Source organism: Pantherophis guttatus, chromosome 7 (genome assembly GCF_059756535.1).
Source record: "Pantherophis guttatus breed Tessera chromosome 7, ASM5975653v1, whole genome shotgun sequence".
NCBI classification, from domain to species: Eukaryota; Metazoa; Chordata; class Lepidosauria; order Squamata; family Colubridae; genus Pantherophis; species Pantherophis guttatus.
In genome coordinates this window covers 28099542-28123763 of record NC_142069.1, presented here as the reverse complement: position 1 = coordinate 28123763, position 24222 = coordinate 28099542, and the positions used below count along the sequence as shown (strand labels likewise).

Sequence of the window (24222 nt, the reverse complement as noted above, 5' to 3'; positions counted from 1 at the left end):
TGTCAACCCTGTTTTATTATTTCTAGCCCACTGAAATGCTGGAAAGAAATTATATAAAGTGGGTCTGGATTTTGTCTATCATCAGGATAAATCCCACAAATAGAACAGAGTGGACCAGGCTTTGTGTGCAGGGAAAAATGGACAAAAGAAAGATTGTATTTGAAAATGGACCACATCTGACTGGGGTTTGTAGAGGGGGAAAAAACGTCAGAAAAATTGTCAATACATCCTTATGGAAGAGGTAGTAGGGCAATGGCTTGGAATTTAAACAACTGTTCAATTTTTAAGTCCCTCCCTTCAAATCACATAACTCAGTGGAACTACTATTAAAAACTCCTTTTTTACAACTCTGTAATCTCTTAATTTGGGATTGAGTTGGGATGACTGGATGTATCTGAGCATTTACTGGCCAGATGCCCTTCCTGACTCCACATGGTGTTTGCAGCAGATTTCTGAGCCTAGGAGAGAAACATCTGCCAGTACCTAGGATTGAACTCTCAACCTTCTGAGCAGTGTCTTCACCACTAGGCCACCACACCGCTCAGAGTGGAGCTGCTATTAAGGGATTGGAAAGAATTTCAGAAACACAATCTGCATGCTTTCTACTTTGTTTTACTTTTCAGTATCCAGATAAGCATTCTGTGTCATTTGCTTCCTGTCATATTACTTTGTCATCTCTCTACAATGCAGATGGAGAAAGAATCTTGGGATGCTTTCCCAAAGGATCTTGGGATGTTTGCTCAAAGGAGAAGACAAGTTCTTGCTTCACATTGAAACCCATATTCTAGTTACACACATTAGATTTTCCAAGCAGATATCAATGAGTTGTTTGAAGAAAAAGATTTAGCTGATATGCTCATATGGTAATACATTTTTCTTAATTGGAAAAATTAGGAATGTGTATATGCATATACATACATACATACATACATACATACATACATACATACATACATATCATCCAGGTTATGGACTTTTTTCTGACTAAACCATATTTTCCCCAAATATAGTTTCATTATGACTGAAGTAACTACATGAAACAAAATATTTTCTTGGGACACTTTTTTCTGCTTTCTAAAACAAGAAACAGGTATTTTGAGGCTGTAATGGGGAGCATCACACTGGAGGTAATTGGAAGATAATAACAGAACCCACCTACCCCAACCCCCCTGCTCATTGTATTCCCTTCGTACCCCCATCTTTTCGTTATAGCTGATAATTTGTATTTTTATAGTGTTTTATTCTTAATATAAATGCATGTTTTTGTATTGTTTTATTCTTTTTACCATTGTAAATTACCCACAGTCACCTTGTAGTAAGATAGGTGGTAAACATATTTTATACATAAACAAACAAGTATTCATGGTGTTGGAAATGGTGTTTCACTATTCATGGTGTTCAGTCTTCAGCCATTTATTGACATGGAGTAAATCAATTAATTCTTGATTTTTATTTGACTTAACAATAGCCATATGTGAATTGGAACATTTGAATTATTCAGCTTACTGTTAATATCCAGTTTCAGTTGTGTTGAAGGCGTTTTGCCAGGCTTTGGCATTATCGATTTCATTTGTTCTTTGGGGACAGTGTTTGCTGAACTCTGAGAATGGGGGAAGGTAAAAAGCAAGCTGATCAATTTAACTGCTCCTTTTCTATCCATTAGTTGTTTTAAGCTTTCATATTTTACAAGGGAACATAAAGCAAGCTCTTCAGCGCTTTCATGCCAAACTTTGTGTATCTTTACAAAAAGATGAGGGTGAATGTTGGGGGAAAATTCAATAAAACTTGACTCAAAAAAAAAAGAAAAGAAAAGTAATGCTTTGTAAAACACAGGACTAAGAAATAGTAAGCCAAAGGAATTAAAAGCAGGAGCTAAGAAAAAAGAAAAAGGAATTAACTAGATCTAGTGTACGCTGATGTATCACTTGATATATTTTTTGCAGACTTTTCTATTTCGCAAACAGTCCTTGCTTCCAGCGTCTCCATGCTCTGATTCCTACTAGTCTGCCTTTTGTTCTATTGACATTTTACCTGTGCCCTTTTCAGGATCTATCAACTGCAGCCAGCCACGACTTTCTAGCTTTTCCTTTGGTTTTCTAGGAAAAGCTAGAAAGTCGTAGCTGGCTGAAGTTGATATATCGCCTTCTGTCATATATTTCTTCTTTCAAATATTTGTGTCTGTGATTTGATCCTCCTTCATTCTCTTTCTATGATCACGTAATGCACTTCATTTATACTGGTTGTCACCACTGTAGTGCATCCATGTTCATTCAGCCTATGTTCATTGTTGAATCTATTTTTTCTTTCTTTTGTTATGTTCCCCCTCACCTCAATGCTCAATATTTAATTTTACCTACATATAACTGGGTAAAATAACATTTTGATACACAACTATTTTATTGCTTCTTTTGATGAACATTTATTATTCAGAACAATCACATATTCACTGTTTTAGTGGAAATAATAATACTATTAATAAGAAATAGGTAGAAATTTTACAATCCATTTTCCTGTCTTGACTAAATGTTTTACCAAGTATACATGTTCTTCAATTTGCACTATTATTACCCTTTATTCATAATTGCATAATTGCAGCTGTTCACTGCATGTTCTCCTAATAAAACAAAGCTAATCTGATTTTTGATATATTAATTATGGTTGATGGATTGATTCCTCGCAGTTCTATTATGCTCAGCTCCCAAGATTTTGGGTCGTTTGCAGCCTCCTTTACAGCTCATTGAGTAATCTATCCATGAGATAATAAGTTACTGTGGCCAGGGTATTTTGATTTTGGGGACCTGTAAGAGGGATGCCAGTTTAAGTTGGGCAAGAAATCTCCTGGCCCCAACCTCCGCCTGCTCTCTGAAAGGAACCATGAGTCCATGAGAATCCCTCAGTTGTGGACTAGCACTTCAGAAGAATGGTACCGCATCCAGAGTAATAATCAAATTAAAATTAGAGCACTGGTGTATCTGGATGAACAGCAAAGTCATCTTGATGGGATCTGGTCTGAATTTAACTTGACCAATCCAATCCCTAACAGTATTCAGTCACTATTTCACTACTTCTGTAGCATCTCCAACAAGTCCTGGGGTGACAATGTTGTAAGAGTTTATGCTCATACAGAGTTACTACAAAGCAACATAATTTATTTTACAATACTTACACCGTGTCCCAATCCAAATGGACTTTGGGTGTGTACAATAAAATCATAAGAAAAATTACAAATCACATACAGGTACATCATCAGTTGTCATCAGTTAAAATAACCTGAGGGGCAGAATCCGACTGGAACGATACCGTTGTAACTAGCTGTGAAAAAGCCTATAGAAGGAAGGAAACCCCTCACTGACAAAGCCTTTTTTCTGGCCTAGACATCATTAACCTTGTGAGCAGAAGGAATCTGCCATAGGCTATCTCTAGATCAGTGGTTCTCAACCTTCCTAATGCCGCGACCCTTTAATACAGTTCTTCATGTTGTGATGACCCCCAACCATAAAATTATTCCTAAAACCATTGAAAATGTGTTTTCCAATGGTCTTAGGCAACCCCTGTGAAAGGGTCATTCGACCCCCAAAGGGGTCGCGACCCACAGGTTGAGAACCACCGCTCTAGATGAACATGCCTGATAAACATTTTCACCAGGCATTGTCTAATATGGCTTAGTTCTGCACGATGAAAGTCTTTGAGGAAATAAGTAATATTTTGAATTGGACCTGGAAACATATTGTCAACCAATGCAGTGACTTCCAAAATAGAAGATATTCTTCTTGCCTGATGGGTTTTATCTATCAGGACTCCAGTGACTGTATTTTCTATCAACTGTATTTTTGAGTGGTTATCATGGCAAGATTTGCTGTTGTCAAGGCATCTTTCTGCAGGTAAAGTTCTACATGGCCAGCCCACCATCATAAATATGAGTCAATTTCCAAAAGTCTGAATTTTGATCAAATGACCATGGTGATGCTCCAATGGTCATAAGTGTGAAAACTGGTCATAAGTCATTTTTTTCAATGCCATTGTAACTCTGAATGGTTACTAAATGAATTGTTGTAAGATGAGGACTACCTGTAGATGTTAAAAAGAAGCCCACAAAGCAGGGGCTGTGAGCTGGACTTCTTGTTCCCCATCAAGACCATGTGGGAGCAGCTCCAGAGGAAGGAGTGGACCCAACAAAACTACCACCCACCCACAACTTCCTGTGCCAGCTGAAAAGGATATCATGGTTGATGGCATGGAAAGCCACTGATTGATTAAAAAGAGCAAGGATAGATGCGCCATTTCCATCCCGCTCCTGCCAGAGGTCATCCAGTGCTCTTTTGGTCCCATATCTGGGCCTGAAACATGACATGAAAGGGTTCAGATAATCTGCTTCTTCCAGGATCCTCTGGAGGGGCAATGCCATCCTTTTCTCAACCACCTTCCCTGGAAATTGTCCAGAATGGTTGGGTCCAGCGATGGCTTCTTGAAGAGAGGGCATAGTAGCACTTTTTGAAAGAAGTTGGGAACACCTCTTTCCAACAAGGATGAATTGACCATTGCTTGGGCCCACCCACATGACACCTCCTTGGTGGCCTTAACCAGGCAGGGGTGTGGATCCCATGCATAGGTGGTGGAGTTTATATTCCAGAGAACCCTGTCCACTTCCTCCGGTCCAACAGAATCAAACCAGGCCCAGATAACTTAGTAAGTCCAAACACAATACAATGTATCCTGAAGTCTGGTCTAGTTCACTGCAAAAATACAAGACAAATGAGGGCATCTTGTGCATTCCTTGGTATTGCAGCCATACATACTCATTTAAAAAATGTAATTTTAACCAATGCAATCGGGCCTGAGGCTTATGGAGGTATTAGAGAAATATGGAGAAGTAGCTGGATTAAAAGTAAATAAGGAAAAAACTAAAATGATAGCCAAGAACATGACAAACGAACAAACAAAAAAGATGATTTGACTTAAGGAATAAGTATTCAGTTAGTGAAGAGAGTGAAATATCTAAGAGTCTATTTAACTGCAAGGTGCATAACAATTAAGGAGGATAACTATACCAAACTAACAAACCAAATAAAGGCAGACCTGGAGCGATGGAAGAACCTGCAACTTTCCTTTATGGGCAGAATAGTGGCAATAAAAATGAACATCCTGCCAAAGATACTTTTTTTAATTTCAAAACATGCCTATAAAATTAGAGAAAGAATATTTTGGAAACCTGAATAAGATAATGTCGAAATTTATATGGCAAGGAAAGAAACCAAGAATCAAAATGAAATTACTGCAAGAATCAAAAGAAAGAGGAGGGTTTGGTTTGCCCGATTGGGAACTGTACTATCAAGCTGCAACAATTACTTGGGTTAAAGAATGGATAACATTACAGAATAAGAGATTATTAACACTATTTACACATGATATTCAATTAGGGTGACATGCATTTATATGGTATGGAAGACACATGGCACATCAATATTTCCAAAGGCACTATATATGACATGCTTTACTGGTGGTATGGAATAAAATTAAACAACAAAATTACATGAAAATACCAGTCTGGCTCTCCACCTTAGAAGTGCTGGTACACCCAAATCTCATCAGTTTGGGAAAAATTGTCTCATACAAGGATATACTAAATGAAAAAGGGGAACTGAAAACTAGACTAGAATTAAAAGCACAAGGGGTGGAATTGGAGTGGTGGTCATACCTATAAATTCAATCTTGTTATACAAAGGATGAGAAAACATGGGGTATTAATAGAGAACTAGTGACTCTAGATAAATTATTATTGGGGATGGATGAGAAATTGATAATGGTAATTTACAAATATTTACTAGAGTATAAAATGGAAGAAGAACAAGTCAAAGAGACAATGGTGGTATGGGCTAAAAATTTTGGGTATAATATTCAATTGGAAAAGTGGCAAAAGTTGTGGGAAAGAAATAGGAAATTAATACTGGCCACATCATACAAGGAGAATTTATATAAAATGTTTTATAGGTGGCACCTTCCACCAGCAAGATTGGCTGAAATGTTTAGTAATGTATCCCCGAAATGCTGGAAATGCAATCAAGTACCAGGCACGTACTGCCACATGTAGTGGACATGCAAAAAAGTGAATTTTGGTGACAGATTCAGATGTGGTTAGAAAAAACAGTTGAACAAAGATTAAAATTTAAACAGAATTATTTTTATTAGGAATCATAACAGAAGACTATAGTAAAGGGTCAACATATTTAATATTACACATCATAACGACAGCGAGAATGGTATACGCCCAACAATGGAAAAATGAAAATATATCTTTAGAAAGGGAGATAATAAAGAAAATACTGGATTGCGCAAAAATGGATAAATTGACGCTAGAATTAAAAAATAAAGGAGAGACAGAATATCATGATATATGGAATAGATTTTACCAATGGTTGGAAATGAGAAGCAGGAGTTGGAACAGGAATAACTAGGATTTGTAGACCCCGAATGCAGGGGTGAAATCTAAAAAATTTTGCTACCGGTTCTGTGGGCGTGGCTTAATTAGTGGGCGTGGCTTGGTGGTAAGGTGACTGGATGGGTGTGGCCAAGTCAATGTCACTTCTTTGCCCTTTTTTAACCTACAAAACACAACACAACACAATACAACACAACTGGCTCACTCACAATGTAAAAGCAGCTGTGATATACCCAAAATAGGAGCTCTGGTGGCTCAGCAGACTAAAGCACTGTTATTAACATCCACTTACATCTGCTGCCTGCAATTACTGCAAGTTCAAATCTCACCAGGCTCAAGCTTGACTCAGCCTTCCATCCTTTCTAAGGTAGGTAAAATGAGGACCCAGATTATGGGGGCAATAAGATGACTTTGTATAAATATACAAAAGTATGAAGGCTATTGCTTAACACATTGTAAGCCGCCCTGAGTCTCCGGAGAAGGGCGGCATATAAATCATTTTTTTTTAAAAAATGGCCCCTGCAACAAGCAGGAACCTCACACAGCCACAAAAAGCCCAAAAAAACAACTTTCACACTTTACACACACACAACACAACTGGCTCACCCACAATGTAAAAGCAGCTGTGCTAGACCCCAAATGGCCCCTGCAACAAGCAGGAACCTCACACAGCCACAAAAAGCCCAAAAAAACCAACTTTCACACTTTACACACACAAAATTCCACATACAGCTTTGTGATATTTTGTGTGTTTGTGTAGTTAGAGTGAAACACTACAGAAACACACTAAATCTCAGAAAGCTGCACAAATATTATTTTATTTTATTTTATTTTTATATAAAAGCAGCTAAATTTAAAACTTCCTAAACTTTAAATGGCTAGGTCTAAAAAAAGAACAACTAAAAAAATCCCCAATTAACTATTTTTTTTAAAGCTCCCAAAGGGGAAAAAAACTTACCCAATAGAACAGGGGTCTCCAACCTTGGCAACTTTAAGACTTGTGGACTTCAATTCCCAGAATTCCTCAGCCAGCTTTGCTGGGACTTGAAGTCCACAAGTCTTAAAGTTGCCAAGGTTGGAGACCCCTGCAAGGCAGGCAGGAAGGCAGATAGAGCTGCTCACCGATGAGCTTGATTGCAGGCAGGGAGTTTCAGTTGCTTGCTGATGCAATGGATTGCAGGTATTACAGCAAGCGAAGCAAGGCAGGCGTTGCGACCAGCAGCTAAGGTAAGCAAGCTGGAGGCTGGGGGGGGGAGGAGGAGGGATTTTTGCTACCGGTTAGCAGGCAACTCAGCTGGAATCGTCAGAGCTTGGCTCGTCAGAGCCATTTAAAAGAAAAAAAAGGCTCTGATGATCGCACAGTTCAGCTGGGCATAGGGGGTGCGGGCAGGGATTTTTGCTACCGGTTCTCTGAACTGCCCACTGCCATCTCTACCTACTCGCTCGAGCGGTCCGAACTGGGAGCATTTCACCCCTGCCTGAATGTGATGTAATATATGTAAATATAAGTATATTAGGTAGAATAATTATATATAATTAGTAATGTATGAAGAGTACATATATTATTTGTTTCATATTTTAGTGTGTATGGCCAGGATGGTTCCACTGTGTCCAATACTTTAATAAGAAATGAATAAATATTTTTTTTAAAAAATGTAATTATATTATATTATAATTAGAAAATATTATAATTAGAAAATATAATTATAATATATTCCTTATAGTTTATAGGGCTTTTAATGTAGTTCTCCCTATTTTTGTAAAGTGGTATTATTGTCTGACCTGAACTGGTTCTGGAATGCTTTTAGTTATAGTTGTACCAAACCAGTTGTACCAAGCCAGTTGTACCAAACTTCATCGGGCCTTGAAAACTCATTTATTTCACCTAGCTGGGCTGGCTTGATCCCATCCGTTTCGGTTTTAATTTGAAATGGATTTTAATTGGGTTGTTTTAAATTGTGGGCCGAAATTATTTAATTACCTTTTAAACTGTTTTTAAATTTTGTATGCTCTGTTTTATCTCGGCTGTTCACCGCCCTGAGTCCTGCTGGAGAAGGGCGATATACAAATCAAATAAAAAATAAATAAATAAAAAAACCCCCCAGAATTAACCTATTTTTTGAATCCCAGAAATACCAGTAAAAGGAAAATCTCTCCCATTTTATAGACAAATAAGAGTAAAGTATTATGGGCTGCATTTTTAACCCTTTGGCTCCAGTAAAGCTTGTGATTATTTATTAAAATCACTTAGCAAGAAATTGATTTTTATGTTCATAATAACCGCACACACCGAAGCATTTTTATTGATTGCATGCCATCAAGTTGGTGGTTTTTCTCAAGTTAAATAAAATGCCCACTTCATGGAGAAAGCTGCAAAATAGGCTTAAGGACAGTGAAGGACTAGTTTGTAATTTTCAAGAGCCCCGTGGTTGAAACTTTTCTGTTAGTTTTTATGGCAAAATCCAAACAGTGAGATACTTGTTCTTTAAATCATCCTAAGTAATTGTGCAGAGAGCAATTTTAACTCCCACTTTGTTAAAGGCTAGAGGCAGTTAGGGTGTCTTGAACAGAATTTACATCAGTGAGCAGTGCTCATTTCTTGGATAGAATGATTTCATTCTCCTGGAAGATATCTCATTTTGCCACAGGAAAATCCCTTGCCATTGAGAGCCTCAGGAAGGAAAAAAATTAACTGCCTCACTCTAGGAGAGGAAAAGTAATGGCCTAGACATGGATAAGGTGGTAGATCTGTCTAGTTGTTACTTTTTCTTGCCCCTGTTGTGGGGAGAAAATCATTCCCTAGATAAGGAATTTCCCTAAACCTCTGTAGGATTCAGTTGAAGCCATTTGTTCTGATTCCTGTAACACTTCAGAGCTCCAACTGGGAAGTGTTTTTCAAATATTTTCTATGCACACAGGTAGAAATGAAAGAAAGTAACAGTTTGTCTCTGCAAACCCATGCAGAATTGGCAACATCAATACATTCTGAATAGTGGTGACTTGGCAACAAACTCCTGAATGTCAATGTCTCTAATTGATGAAAATGGCTTTTTTTCTTAGCGCACCTGGTTCCATCACTAATTAACTATGTGAGGTTAATGGAGAGCGAGTTTGACATGATTTAGCTGAGAGCCTGGCTATTGTTGATAAGTCTGGCTTCCTATTTCCTATGTTGTTCATTTTACTTCTGCTTAGGAGATCATGCATATTTCCAACATAAAGAAAACTATGAACAGCATTGTAAACAGACATGGTGTATACAACCCCTTATTTAGAGTGGAGTGAGGTACTACAAGATGAAACAAGGAATTGCATATATAGTTCAAAATGTTCTGTGAAAGCAAATGACTTAAAACATTTTGATACACACAGTATTGGAACAAGAAGTATAGGAGGCAGTGTAACAAAAATGAAGAAATTTTAATGCTAACTACCAGGTTCAGCCTGTTTGGGCGAACTGGTAGTTAAATTTCTGCCCCTCCCATTCTGCCCCTTCCAGGAGTCCCCACACGCCCCATTTTGGCTCCCAGGCTTCAGGGAAGCCTCCTAGGCCCAAAATGGGGCATGGGGGGCACATTCCCCCCATGGCTCGGTTTTGCTCCCAGGGGGGTGCAGGAGGCTGAATGCAGCCTGTCACACCCCCTGGCCACGCCCGCCATGGCCACTCCCACTCAGCCAGTCATTAGGGCAGAGAACCGGTTGCTAAATTATTTGAATCCCACCACTGGCTAATCTGTACATGAAAGTCTGAAATTCTAATACATTGTCAAAAAAGCAAACAATACTCAGTTATTTCTTAGTATTTTATTAATTTATTTATGAAATTTATATGGCCATTGCCACTTTAGATTATATTTATATACTTGGCCACTTTATATTGTATTTAAAATGCAAGAGATTACTTTTCTGTGTCCTTAGCTGATTCTGGTAGCTTACTTTCCTCAAAAGGAGAGAACTCTTGTAATTTGTTGTTTTCCTAGCTATGGTAGTTGTTGGAAGATTTTTTTTAAAAAAAATTCTCTCTCTGAAGTCTCTCTGATTTACACTCTTAAGTGTAAAACCACAAATTTTTCCACAGCCTCTTTTCCAAGACTTCATTAAAGAGGATTTGTGAATCTTTGTCATTCTAGAATACATAGAGGGAATTTACTAAGTATATGTAATTGTGTTTAATAAATTAATCCTATCTCCATTAAATATAATATACAATTACAGAGATAAAATATAACTGTAACCTCCCTGGAGTCAAGCAGAACTACTGGTAATTATATGGACATTTCCATACAATGTCTTTGCATCAATATGTAGGAAACTTGTCACTGTTTTCTAGGATTTGTTTTTACTTCCCATTTTAGCTTACAAATTTAGGGTTTGTTGGTAGTCTTACCATTTGAAGCACGACATTATTAACAGAATTATTGATAGATTTGCTTCCTGGAAATTACACAAGGCTCTTGGTGAATCCATGAAAAACCTGCCTTCTGGATTCTCTGTAACAATCACTTTTGCTATAAATATATGTTATGTTTAAGCAACTTCCTGAATTATACACTGAAAATGTTTGCTGTCTATGAACAGTGGAAGAAACAAACAGTCAAAGTAAAGTTTGGTGCCTTACAGCTTTGAATCAAGCTCTGGGGTATTCCTAAAAATGCAGAAGAAATGATTTAAAAGATAATAATGCTGAATATTTGTTCATCATCATCAAGATGTTGGTTATTACCTTTAAAGCCCTACATGGCTCAGGGCCAGGTTATCTTCGAGACCGCCTTCTACCACATAGCTCCCAGCAACCGGTAAGATCCCACAGAGTTGGTCTCCTCCGGGTCCCATCAGCTAAACAATGCCAGCTGGTGGGCCTGCGAGGGAGGGCCTTCTCTGTGGCTGCCCCAGCTCTCTGGAATCAGTTACCTCCTGAGGTCCGGACCACCCCCACCCTATTGGCCTTTCGAAAAGCGGTGAAGACCTGGCTTTTCTGGCAGGCCTGGGGCCGTTGATCTCGCTGTTGCGATCTTGTGAGATCCGGCCATGAATGGTGTGAATGGGTTTTAATGTTTTAATTTTTAAATGTTTTTATAATGGTTTTTTTAAATGCATTATAAGCTGCCTTGAGTCTCCGGAGAAAGGCGGCATATAAATTGAACTAATAAATAAGTAAATAAATCATATTGGCTCACCACCTCAATTGAGTGTAGTCTGCTACAAAATTCACCAAGGTTGAACACTATGTATTTAGTTACCAACACATGGCAACTAGCCTTGCCCCGAAATCCTCAGAATTTGTTTATTATTTGTTGACTTTATACTTCTTCAGTTGGTTTCATGTAGTCTCTCTTGTGTTTCTGCCATTGTACTATGATCTGCTTTAGAACTGGCCAGTGTTCTCTGAGAAAAAAAAATTGCTATCCCTCACCCTTACATGATATTTTCATTTGTTTTTGTGTAAAGGCAAAATATCTACATCCCCAAATTGCTTATTGTGTGTGAGTTTATGGCAACTTGAAGCAACTGGGATGATAAGGGAATGGTGGCAAGGTATGATAAGGTTGTTTGGCTGCAGGAAAGAGTGGGGAAATGATAACAGGACATGTGAGGAAGCAGGAATTTCCACCAGTGGGAAATTCTCTCTTCTGCACTTCAGAGGAAAAACTGCAGACATTTTTGGTAGCACATCCTGGACTAGGAGCTAATTATCACAAGTTCCATGGCATCATAGAGACACAAGATTCTGGTGCTTTTTGTGCTAGGGAAAAAGCCTGATCTAATTTATGGAAAAACAGGTGTTTACAATCCTATAAGAAATTTGTAAGTATCTATATATAAAATACAACAAGTTTCCTTTTTCATTGTAGTTGAACAATTCCATAGTAACAGTTCCATAGTAACACATGTTATTTTGAGTTTGGGCAGCTTGTAAATTTGACGCAGGAAACAATACCCTGCACTATAAATACATATTTAGTAGTGCGTCACTATTTTTGTAGAAAATAAGAAAAGAGAAAATGCAAATCAGGTGATACAGTTTACCTATTCTACTGACTGCTTTTGTGATGAGAGGAGAGGAAAGGAAAGCTCTCGTGACAATCCTTGGGAACCGAAGACCATTGAACTACTCCAAAGCAGCGCAGGGTGTGGTTCTCTTATAAAACTCTTTGTTTGAGCTGCAAGGAAAAGCTGCTTTCCAGGAGGGATGGAAAGGGTCAGACACTGTGCTCTTAAAAGAATTAGTGGTTTGGGGGAAGAGCCCAAAAAGCTGTTTGGTTTTTAACTGATTCCAGATGTTGTTGCTAGAGCACAAAGATTGCCAGTGTGTGTCGGGTGGTGCTGACTGAGTGGGCCTCTGGAGTGTTTCCTGTGCAGCCCACAATCAGAGACATTTAATCAAAGCCAGCCGTTGCTGCTGCAGCTCTCATGGAGCTTTCCTTCTTCCTGTTTGGAGGAATACAGTGCTAATTTCTCTACAGTGTTTTAGCTTTTCACCCTTTGTGTGTATGTGTGTTTTAACTCTTAAAATCTAAAAGCCCTTTATTAAAAATGTTAAAAGGACTATTATATATGAAGTAAAGTTGCATGCACATAAGCTATTTGGTCAGTGAGATGAGTCATTAAAATAAATCTAAAATCCCATATACCATAGAAGCTGCTTATCTGTGACCAGCTGCCACGTAGTTTTTAGAGGATTTTAAAGTAAAAGTCGTATAGGCAGGCCAGCCCCAATCGTATGGATCTTTTCTCATGAAATTTGCATTGTACCTTGACGGAGACATTTCTTGCAAGTGATTTGGGCACTTCTGTGTGATTTGTTTAGGTAAGCATTCTATAATGGATGGTAACTGGTCATATGGCTCCTAGAAGATAGAAAAAAAAACCCCTAAATTAATATTTTAAGTTAACCCAAGTCAGAAAATCTGTTAGTTGATAAGTGGAAAATATTCCTAATGGATTGTGAACATGATGGGGATCAGAAAAAACTTGGGTAATAGCATTGTTTGACTCCCATGCTTTAATGAAAGTTATCTTGCAAATATAGATTTACACTGTAATAATATTAAAATAAGCCCCCAAACTATGCTTGTTTATTTGCCTCATTTCCTAATATTTTTTTAATCTTACATCATCTTTCATCCTGCAGTTAACTTCTAGTTTTGTGAATTTCGGCTTGTAGTTATTCTCCAGTCACAATAATCATTGCAGAGAATTCTGGGAGCTGAGTTCCAAAAATTGATATCTAGTTCATAAAGGCTGCCCACAATCAAAGGCCCCAAACCCTTGAAAGGTTTGGATGGGACCCCACTTTTTCTAGGAAAAGATTTCTCTTTGTATTCCATTCTTGCCAAAAGGAATAGCTTCAGGGTGGATTTGATTTAAATCGAGTTGATTTAAATCAACTCGGTTTAAATCATAATTTTTAAAGAGCAACTGTCATCTCTGTCCCGCAGCGGCTCCTCCTCTGACCCAGTATTGATTCACAGACAGTCCCAATATTGCAGAATATACAGCCTCATGCTACATATCTAAGCTCCATTTCATGCTGAATAAACTAAATTATTAATGTATCTTAAACAAAAAACTATCTTTAGATTTTTACTCTAAAAGCATTTTATTAAAATAAATTTGATAAAAAATAAAAAAAATCTGATTTAAATAAAAAAAATCCAATTATTTGATTATTTAAAAATGATTTTTATCCACCCTGAATAGCTTGCTTTTTAGTATTAGTAATGTGCCAAACCTCTGTTTACTTAATTGGATGAGAAAGTGCCATATTCTGGCAAATAGGTTGAATTGGTGGGGATGCCAAAGATGACTTCAGGGTTACGTTCAGGAAAGTTACAATTAGTAATTGGTTTGGGGAAATTAACTCCCCATTTTCTTTTAATTTTAAGAAAGTGTAGGATGTGAGATTTTCATATATGCTTGATTAAATATTTTCTCCTCCTTTCCATTTTTTAAAAAAAACCTAAAGTACAAACATACATACGAGTGTTGTGTATAGGCTCAAAAGACAAAATATGATCTTGGGAATCTGTGAGCACATACGTAGCATCATCTGGAATATGTTAGTATAACTCTATGCTACTGGGCTCGTGGTGATGTGCAATAGCAGAAAGCATACTTTGAAGAATTATTTAACATTTGCTGCAAATTATTCACATTCCCAGTCAACATAGGATTGTCTATGTACAAAATTTTATGTACATTCATATCCCCACATGAATGCATCTGTAATATCATACAGGCATTTTCTATACATTTATTCATAGAATATCTTCATTAAACAACTGAAGGGATTCTACATACTTTACCTATCTGTCTTATTCCCCGCTCAGTGCTGAACCATTTGCTAAGCACTATGTTTATTCTGTCATGTGTTTTACTTTCATCATAAAACTGTTATTAACAGCATTCAGTAACCAACCTCCAACTTCATTTTTGTGGAGACCATTCCATGGTTGAATCCATTCATGTTGTAATGCACTTCTATTAAATCAACCATCATATAATAAACTTTTTCACATTTGTGCTTTTCTCGGTGATCTTCTGAAGAGCAAAAATTAGCTTCTTAGTTCTCAACATTATTTTCAGCAGGGATGTCAAACTCAAGGCCCACGGGCTGGATGCGGGCTGCGGGGTGCTTAAATCCAACCCATGGGGCCGGCCTGAAAATATCAAAGGACTGGCCTGTGGTGCTTCTGCCGGCCGAAAGCGGGCTGCATGGGGACCCCACATGGTCTATTTTCAGCCTGTTTTCAGCCTGTTTTGGCCAGCAGGGTTCTGCAGGAGACATCTGTCTCATCTCTCCCCCCCCCGCCAACCTGTGGAGGAGAAATCCAGTTTGACACCCCTGATTTACAGTATCTCTATATTGCCAGTTCCGTAAGGATTTCCAGGGCATATCTGGACATGTTTAATCAGTTTTCTGTGGGAGACATTTGTAGATGAACAAGCCAGATATCATTCTATCTGAAGCAGGCAAGCTTACAGATATCTAGATACCAAGATACTTTATAAATTAAAACCAGCACTTTGAACTGAATTCAGAAACCCATTGAAAACTATCTCCCAAACTGATTTTATATGTTGCTGCTGGTTCTTACACAAGAGTGGGCAACTGAACCAACTGCTGTTTCTGGCAGTTTTCAAATATAGACTAATGTAAAAGTCACTGCAGTAATCAGGCTGAGAGATGGTGAGAGTATGCGTACCTATTGCCAGGCCTTCATGCTCCAGGAACTGCTGTAACTGATGCACCAGATGAAGCTGAGCAAAGGTCCCTCGGCACAACTTTCAGTTGCTTATCTAGAAATAGATATGAGTCTATGAGGAACCCCAAATTACACTAAAACTCTAAATTTAGTTCTTGTAACTGCTAGAATAATAACTTTCAGATCTTACTTCCTGCTCCCCTCCCCACCCCCAAAAAGGAGGAGCTCAGGTTGCCATAGAAATTAGAGTGGTGTGCCATAGGGAGAGATTAGAATACCAGGAAGGAAGAGTGAGTGATGTCACTAGTTCCCTCTATAGTACTGGGGTATTAGTCAACAGTAGAGCCAATTCATATAATCACAGAGGAAATTGCAAAAATTTCTGAAAAGGTGTTATTATTGGTATATCGGAACAACACTGTATGAATATTTTATTTTGTTTTTTTTTTTTCTCTTCTGGAGGCTTATCTTTGGGATTTTAAGTATTGCATCATACAGATCCACACATTTTCAGAACTTAATTTCAGTAGTAGTTTTCCAATTTCTGGAATAGATCCTAAAGCAGCATCACGAGTGTTATCTCCTAGTTCTAGTTTAAGTATGAATTGTTGACCAGTTTTCATCTACTAGTTACATCCATCAGATGTTATGCTTAGTAAATTTGCAGCCTGGAACATTAACTGAGAGTGATAAAATTGAATAAAAGAAAGTGAATACAAATATAACAATTCTTAAATAGTGTATATGGCTTTGCTTATATTGGGGTATGCATTTCATATGGAAAGTTAGACTATTGGATTTTAATGTTTGGAATGGCTGCTGACAAACTCCTGTGCATGATTAAGGTTTCTGGGGCATGTTGCAAAGGGCACCTCTGCCCTATGCAATCACAGTGTTTCTCCATGATACCTCCTTGGTGTTCCTTAATAAGACCTAGGAACCACTTAAATTGGTTCCTTGGCGGTGTTCCTAGTTCTTATGTATTTAAGGGGAAGTCAGTAAAGCTAGACAAACTGCCTGAGGAACATCTGTGCCCGATTGCAGATTTTCAGAAAACTAAAAATGAAGTTTGAAAACTAATTAACTACTTTTTCTATTTATTATTCAACTTTAGGTGCATGCTGTGCATCAAAATCAGGAATAATTGCATAGCAAATAAGATGTGTAGCTACTTATCTGTGGGATAAGTTGAATACAGTTTATTGTCCCTATTTTGTTTTCAGGAAATATTTGTTTTCACAGCTAGTCCATCCAGATTGAAAAATACATTCATATATACATTCTGTTAAAATTAGTGTAAGGCAGAAAGATTGCATCCACACCCACATGTAGATTTGGATTATGATTCTAGAAAAATACTCCAAATATTTTCTTTTTAAAAAAAAAAAAATTCTGCATAAGCAAACACACTTCTGGCTAACCGAGAAGTGTTTGACTATGTAAACATACTTTTTAAATACTGTATAATATATAAATCTCATATAAAAAAGCTTTTTGTACAATATAACATTATGTGTACATGGCAAATTGGAAATACCCTTTTTTCTTACTCTACAGGGACATTCATATATTCTATATATACATGCATATATACAAGGGGACAACATATATTCATATATATTCAATATACAGGGATACTGTTTAATAGTAAATCTGGTTTTGTTATATTGGTAAGGACTTTCTGAATTAATTGATCTGTCAATGGCTATTTGTCTGCTTTTAATAATCAGGAATTGATTGTAATGAGACAAAGGAATATTGAAATTAGATGTAGTGTCACAAGCTAGAACAATTAAGGTTGGAGATCCATCTGTTCTGGGAAGAAGAAAAAATTGGTGAATGTTACTTTTTTATGTACTGTAAATGCAGTACATAAAACTAAATTATGTCTTGCATAAATTCTTCCACTTTTTATTTGGATCTCTTATTTCCTAACCTCAGTTGTCTCTGTATTTCATATAAAAGATATTAGGCTGTTGTCCTAACTCTTAGTAACAGTTTTTCAGCTTGTGTCCTTGAGTTTTCCATAATAGCAACTCCTGCAGAGAATAATTATTCAATAAGAGACATCAGCAAGATATTGACCTGTAAAATTAGTAGCACCAGTTACCTCCTGGGGAAATGCCAGGGCTGCCCGCAAATTCTCACTCTCTCCATAGAAAGTGAGATTTAATTATTGTTATAGTACAAAGATTGGGAACTATGGGAAAGACATCCATTTATGGAAAACAATGTGGTTTTTAAATTATATTGATACCTTCTTTCTGCTTTTAATTCTTCCTATAAAGATGCTCAATGTTTTGTCTTGCTTCTAGTCATTTCCTCATCAAGCAAATGTTTGAGCACTTCAGCTCTCTCAAATGGACCATGAAGAAGTATTTTCTTTGCTGCTTCAATATCCAGTGATTACTTGATATTGTCAGTAAACTCAATGTAGATGTCACTGAACATCACATTGTAGTTTACCAAATGGGAATGTACTCGATAATAGAAATTTCCTTTGTATGCACTACCCTGTTCCCCCCAAAATAAGACATCCCCTGATAATAAGCCCAATCAGGCTTTTGAGCACATAAGCAATAAGGCCAAGTGCTTATTTTGAGCAATAAGGCCAAGTGCTTATTTCAGGGTTCAAAAACGTATAAGACAGCATCTTATTTTTGGGGAAACATGGTAGTCTTAAAATAAGTGGTGCCTCTTTGCTATTTTTGCTATTATTATTTTGTGTTAAGAAGTGATTTAGAGATAAATATGGGTATTTGAAAGATTAATAGAGACAACTTCTATAATACTGAATAATTTATAATTATACTTATTTGTGTTTGTATACTGCTATTTCTTCTAGCAGACCCAGAGCAGTGTAGTTTTATTTCTTGTTCTGCTATTAATGGAGCTACTGTGATAAAATTGTTACATTACAAAAAGAAGAAGAAATAAACCTCTTATGTAAAAAATCAATCTGACGTCTGATTCTATATTTAGCAATATGTGCGCTTATCCCTGCTCACTTCCTGAAATAATTAGAAAGCACAAGTTGCCAAAATAAAAACCTTTCATTTTTAAAGAAGAGATTAGAAAAACACAGTATAAAAAACCCTGTTTTCTCTGTATGACTTTATACATGAAATGTTACTTGAGAGAGCTGACAAGAATGCAGCATGCTTACAGAATCCTCCAGCTCAGATTAAATATTTAAACCTTCACATGACATGTTAATTTTTGTAAAATAATGTTTCAAATTATGAAATTCTTGAATTAAGTAAGGTAATGTATTATGTCTGATAATTTCCTACTTATATTTTATAATTAATTTTTGATGCTTTACCTTGGCAAAATGCCTTATTATTTAAAATTATTCTCTCCAACCCTGCAAGAATCCAGGTAGGGAATAACCATTCTTGCAGAATACTGTGTCACAGATATGAATGTGGAAAAGATATTATCTAGAACCTTTGTAACTAAACCAGGTGTCCTATAAATCAACTATATAATCATTTATTCCTAGGAAAAGATTTACCTCTTTTCATTTCATATTAGAATATTTTTAGGTGTTCTGGATAGATAGACTTTTATGGTTTCACAAGTATAATATTTGCTTTATTTCAGAATGAGCCTCTGACTTCCAGTTATCATGGATACCCAGGAAGAGATAGTCAGGTAAGAATCATTTTATTAAGTGGATTATTATTAATATCATGATTATGTGATGGCTTCTGTTGTAATAATGTTTTATTGGGATTTGTGATTATCCCACTGTATAGGTTTTAGAACAACTATCTCCCATATGGTGGAAAAAAGAGAAAAGCCGTCCATCTTCCTCTTGGTGGGTTTTTGAATTGCTATAACTAGAAGAGCTATTGGAAGTAGACCATGGCAGGCAGTGCCTCTGCAGAGCTTTCTTTGAGTGAGGGCAAAAAAGGAAGTCACATGCCAACATGATTGTGGTGATCACAGTGATATAGACTTAGAAAACCCAAGGCATGAATGAGGAAGTGAGTAATTACTCTGTTGCTATGGCAAAGAGGATGTCATCTGTTCCACTTTACAGCCTATTTTGCAAAAAGGTAAAATAAATCAAGAGGCACAAAAAACTGCTAAAGAATATAGTAGGCAGGTGGCCAGCAAGTATTTCTGAGGGAGAAGAATGAGTTCTGTTACTTTTTTGGCCAATGACTGGATGAATATCAGAGGAAGAAAGGTAGACTTAATTTTGGGTGTTATGCACAACACTAAAAACATAGCCCCTTTTACCAGATTTATGTTCAGAATTTTATGTTTCCCAAATGTTTACATTTTAAAACTAAATAGAAGGAAATAGAGGAAATGAATAAAGTATAAAGTATAAATTTGTAACCTAAAGTATAATACTAATTGAATAAAATCATTTGCAATTGAGTTTTCTTAGAATAATCTAGGAAGCAAGTTAGTAACAGTTTTATTGGCCAAGCGATTGTAAAATGTTTTGCCAATATAATCCATACTTTTTGATTTGAATTTATGAAAAGTAAGCAATCATCATATAATTTATGTTTGTTAAAAGAAACCTTAGTTATAGCTCAAGAATGAACTCTAGTGTGAAAAAGCTTTTGAATGATAATGTACGGTTCTATTGTCCTTGATTCATCCATATAATCCAGTGAGCTGGATATTAATTAAAAATAAATGGTAAATATTAGCAGAAAAGCTGGGTTGGGATGACAGCAGTAATGCCCCATTCAGAGATTGAAGAGAATAAGCTGTTTGCCAAGCACACCCACGGTTCCCATCACTAGGCTGCAGCACAACTGTATTGCTTTTGATGTATAAAAAATAGTCAGCAATCACTTGAGCATTCTAAAGGATGAGAAAGTGGTTAGGAGGCAAACTAAAGCTGAACTTATGAAACTGAGTAGTGTTGTCTCTCTCCAGCTGTGATTTCCAACTTAGTGACCTCTTTACTTAGAAGAGACTTGCTAGTTCCAGAACTATCTGTAGATTTTTTAAAAAAAATCTAATAATCCTATGTATTGCAAGTCGCAAGTTTTGAATTATTGTATAATTTAATTATTGTATAAGCTTTCTGTTTAAGTAACAAGGCTCATATTTGTTGATAGGATGAGCATTCTGAATCTGTTCCAGATTGTTTTTTTTTAAAGGAAAATAAATGTGAAATTTAATCATAAATAAGATTTTACGAATTGTATGGGCACATGTAGAAGATAATTGTATTATTCAATAAATATGAATATTAAGAAATAGCCTTTAAATTCCAATTACCAGGTTGATCTGTTTGATACAGAAATAGTTGTTATGCTTTCTCTCAATCTGATTTTTTATTTTCATTAATAAGATTTCAAAGCTTTTAATTAATTTCATTGGGAACTCCTAATATGACTAAGTTCTCTGTAACTATAAAAGAGATCTGATGGGACACAGGCGATTGTGTGTGTGGATGGAGCGTTCTAATGTTGAACATAAATGTGAGTCAAGAAAATTATACTTTTGAAAACACCCACTCTTTTCTGTTGCAGATGAATTTACTTTAACAATAATTATATCTTATCATCTAGATTTTCCCATGCCTTATTGAACAAATAATAACACTGAATCTAGCCTTATCTGATTCAGCGTAAGCTGATTTGAATACTTTATAGGCAATGTGAATCAGTATTTGAAGTCCATATTGTATTTAATCCATATTGAAATGGTTTAGACGAGTTTCTGCCTGTATAGATGGCTATGATTAATTAATAGTCTATTCCCAATCTGTTGTATTTAAGTGTAAAAAATGTTTTACAGAATATGACTTTTTCAGATTTAATATGTCAACTTGCCATATCCCAGCAATATGCTTCCTTCAGCTTAGTTTTTAATCCTTTTTAATCCATACCATTGAGAAAGTAGATATTTTCACATTATTTAAAAATTGCAACCTAGTATGACTTAGCTTACTTCAATCAATTTTACTGCATTCTCATCAAAAATGCATTGAGGTAGGCAAGATCAGGAAACAGCAAGGATGTCAGGAATTAATTCATTTGTGTTATAGAATATAGTAAAAGAATGTTGAAAACTTTCCAAAATATCCCTCTGCCCTCTCTTGTACCAATCAGAATCAAGGCAGAGTTATTTTGATTTACTTTCTGATTCCTTTTCATTTACCAGGACTGAATTGTTGTTATACTTTCCCAAAAACGGTTGGTGCATTCCTTCCTTCCTTAAGGTTATCTCCATGCTCCTCTACACTTTCCTTAAATTTACTACTATTACAGAATTGCAATGCTGTTCACATATGCATGACCTGAAGAACATTCTTTTTTCCAGAACGCTGCTACTACACTCCAGCATTGGAAAATCCTCTTCTCTGACAGCAACTGAGAGAACTTTTTTCTACTTATCTTCCCACTCTGTGCTCTCTCCACGCCCCCTTTTGCACCCGAATCCCCAGTCTTTCTCTCAGTTGCTGACACACTGGGAGGATTTTCTCTGTGCTCTGAGTGTTGCGTTAGGCCTTTTGGTTATTTTTGATTAGCCCCCTTTTTATTTTTTACTTCTCCTTTTTCGGTTGAGTTAGTTTTCTTTGATTCCTGGAGGCAATCAGCTGCTCGCCGGTTTCGTGCCCAGGGAACTGGGTCGTGCCAGTTTTCGCGCTTCTGCGCCTGCTGCTGCCGGCTTCTGTCCCTGCGGGGTGGATCCGGTAAGGTATTTCTAGCGCCGGGGAGATCGGGGCTGAGCGGATCGATCCCCGACTCCCGTGTGGAACAGCGAGCCGGAACGGAGGTCCTTCAAGTGCAGCTACCGGCTCGCTGTGTTTAGTGGCATGATTCTCCAGCGGCCATCCCGTCAGGCTTCTGCGGGCGGCGCTGTGACTGGCGGCGTTTCTCTACGGCCTCGAGAATTCAGCCGTAAGTGTTTGCTGGGGGGTGTGTGGCGTGGCCGTCGGGGCTCGCTACCCTCCCGTCGTACCCAAGCCGCCCGGTTTCCAGCCCTGATTGGCGTCCGCGTGTGAGCGGCGCCAAGGGGAAAGCGCTCCGCCATCCTCCAAAGCTCGGGCGGGCCGCCATTTTACAACTACGCCACCAACTTGCGGCCGCCATTTTGAACCTTTAGGGCGGCCGCCATTTTGAAATCTCCTCGTGGCAGCGCGGACCCTAATTAGAGGGCCGCAGCCTTACTCCGGGGTCTGGCTGACTGAGTCTCTGTCCCCTGCTGGGCATTGACTCGGAGGAGAAAAAAAAAAAAAGGAGGGGGGGAGCATTGCCAGTTTATTGCTCACCCCTTTGTTTGCAGCCTCTAGGGCACGGCTTTCCCCCTACCTGGGCAGAGACAGGGGTGCCCTTGTGCTTAGCGTGGCAGAAGTGCCAGCTCTGCTTGTTGGGGCATAGTGCATTGCCCAGGGCAGTAGCCAGAATATTAATTCATCTGTCTTTAATCAATTAAGCAATCACTCAATTAATTATTCTCAAGCGGATATCTATTAATTATGCAATCAAAGCAGCCAGTCATTCATTCAACCAATTAATTAATCAAACAAGCATCCATCCAATCAATTAATCAATTAATCAAGCAAACTGATTTCTGTCAATCAATCAATCATTATTTATTATTACAACTTTGTCTGTCAATCAACTGTTTAATAATTCTATTCTGCTTGGGGCATTCTCACCATGGCGGACTGCTCGTTCTCCTCAGACAGTAATCAGGAGGTCAGTCCTGTCAGATCTAAGTCCCGCAAGAAACATTCGGGCAAACGCTCTGCGTCTGGCGGTCACAAGTCCCACCACTCTAAGACCTCCTCTGCCGCTGAAAAGGATGCTCTCAGGCGTCATAAGGCTTTGGAGAAACGATGCGAGAAGGCCAAGCAGGCGTCAGCTTCTTTAGTCCGTGATGATGCGGGATCCGCCCAACAGTCTGTTCCTGTTCCTGACCTTTCGGAGCGGAGAGCGGTCCAATCCGGTTCTTTGGCTTGGCAGAAGGGCGTGTCCCAGTCGATGCCTGATGTTTCCTCAGCGGGGTTGGAGGCCTTTCCGCCACCTCGGCGCCAACCTTCGGCCACTTTCACGCCTACAGCAGCGGGACTCCGTGAGGTGGACAATCCTCCGCCTCCGTCTCAGTTCGATTTCCAGACGATGTTATCAACAGCATTGGCCTCTATTATGGCGGCCGGAGCGCAGACAGCGGCCCGGACATCGGCGACGGGGACTTCAAGCACATTGGCCTCTTCAAGCTCTCGCAGGGCTCGATCCCCCTCGCCTCGTGAGTCTGTTTCGTCTGAGGACTCGCGCCATGACGAGGAAGGCCCCGACGACCTCGAATTCTCTGAGGATGAAGGTCTGGCACCTGACACTCCAGCCTTCATGGGCTTGTTTCGTCCCTCACTATTTAAGTCCCTCCTTCACAAGGCTCGCTTGACTACTAATTTGGGTTCGGTGGGAGCACAACCACCGACAACCCCGTCTGAGACCGGTCCTCATGATGCCCTGTTTAAGCAAGTCAAGCAGGAGAAGGACTTTATTCCGTGCCCTCAACTGTTCGCGGAGGTTCTGCAAGCGCCTTGGGCCCAACCAGGGTCGTCCACTGCTCCAAGCAATTTAGATAAGA

General features: G+C 38.2%; 1 protein-coding gene across 29 annotated transcripts in view; it reads left to right on the top strand.

Annotated features, from left to right (window-relative positions):
* The window catches only part of RBFOX2 (RNA binding fox-1 homolog 2), a 204777-nt gene that overhangs the window by 32853 nt on the left and 147702 nt on the right, over positions 1-24222 (top strand). For 24 of the 29 annotated variants that reach the window (XR_015728879.1, XR_015728878.1, XR_015728876.1 and 21 more), the window contains exon 2: positions 19249-19299. The exons of the other annotated variants lie outside the window; for them this stretch is intronic. Coding sequence is in view for 13 of the 24 variants with exons in the window: in XM_087873837.1 (XP_087729963.1) it covers positions 19249-19299 (51 nt within the window). In the remaining 11 variants the exon portion in view is untranslated. The remainder of the gene's footprint in view (positions 1-19248; positions 19300-24222) is intronic. 29 annotated transcript variants of the gene reach the window in all.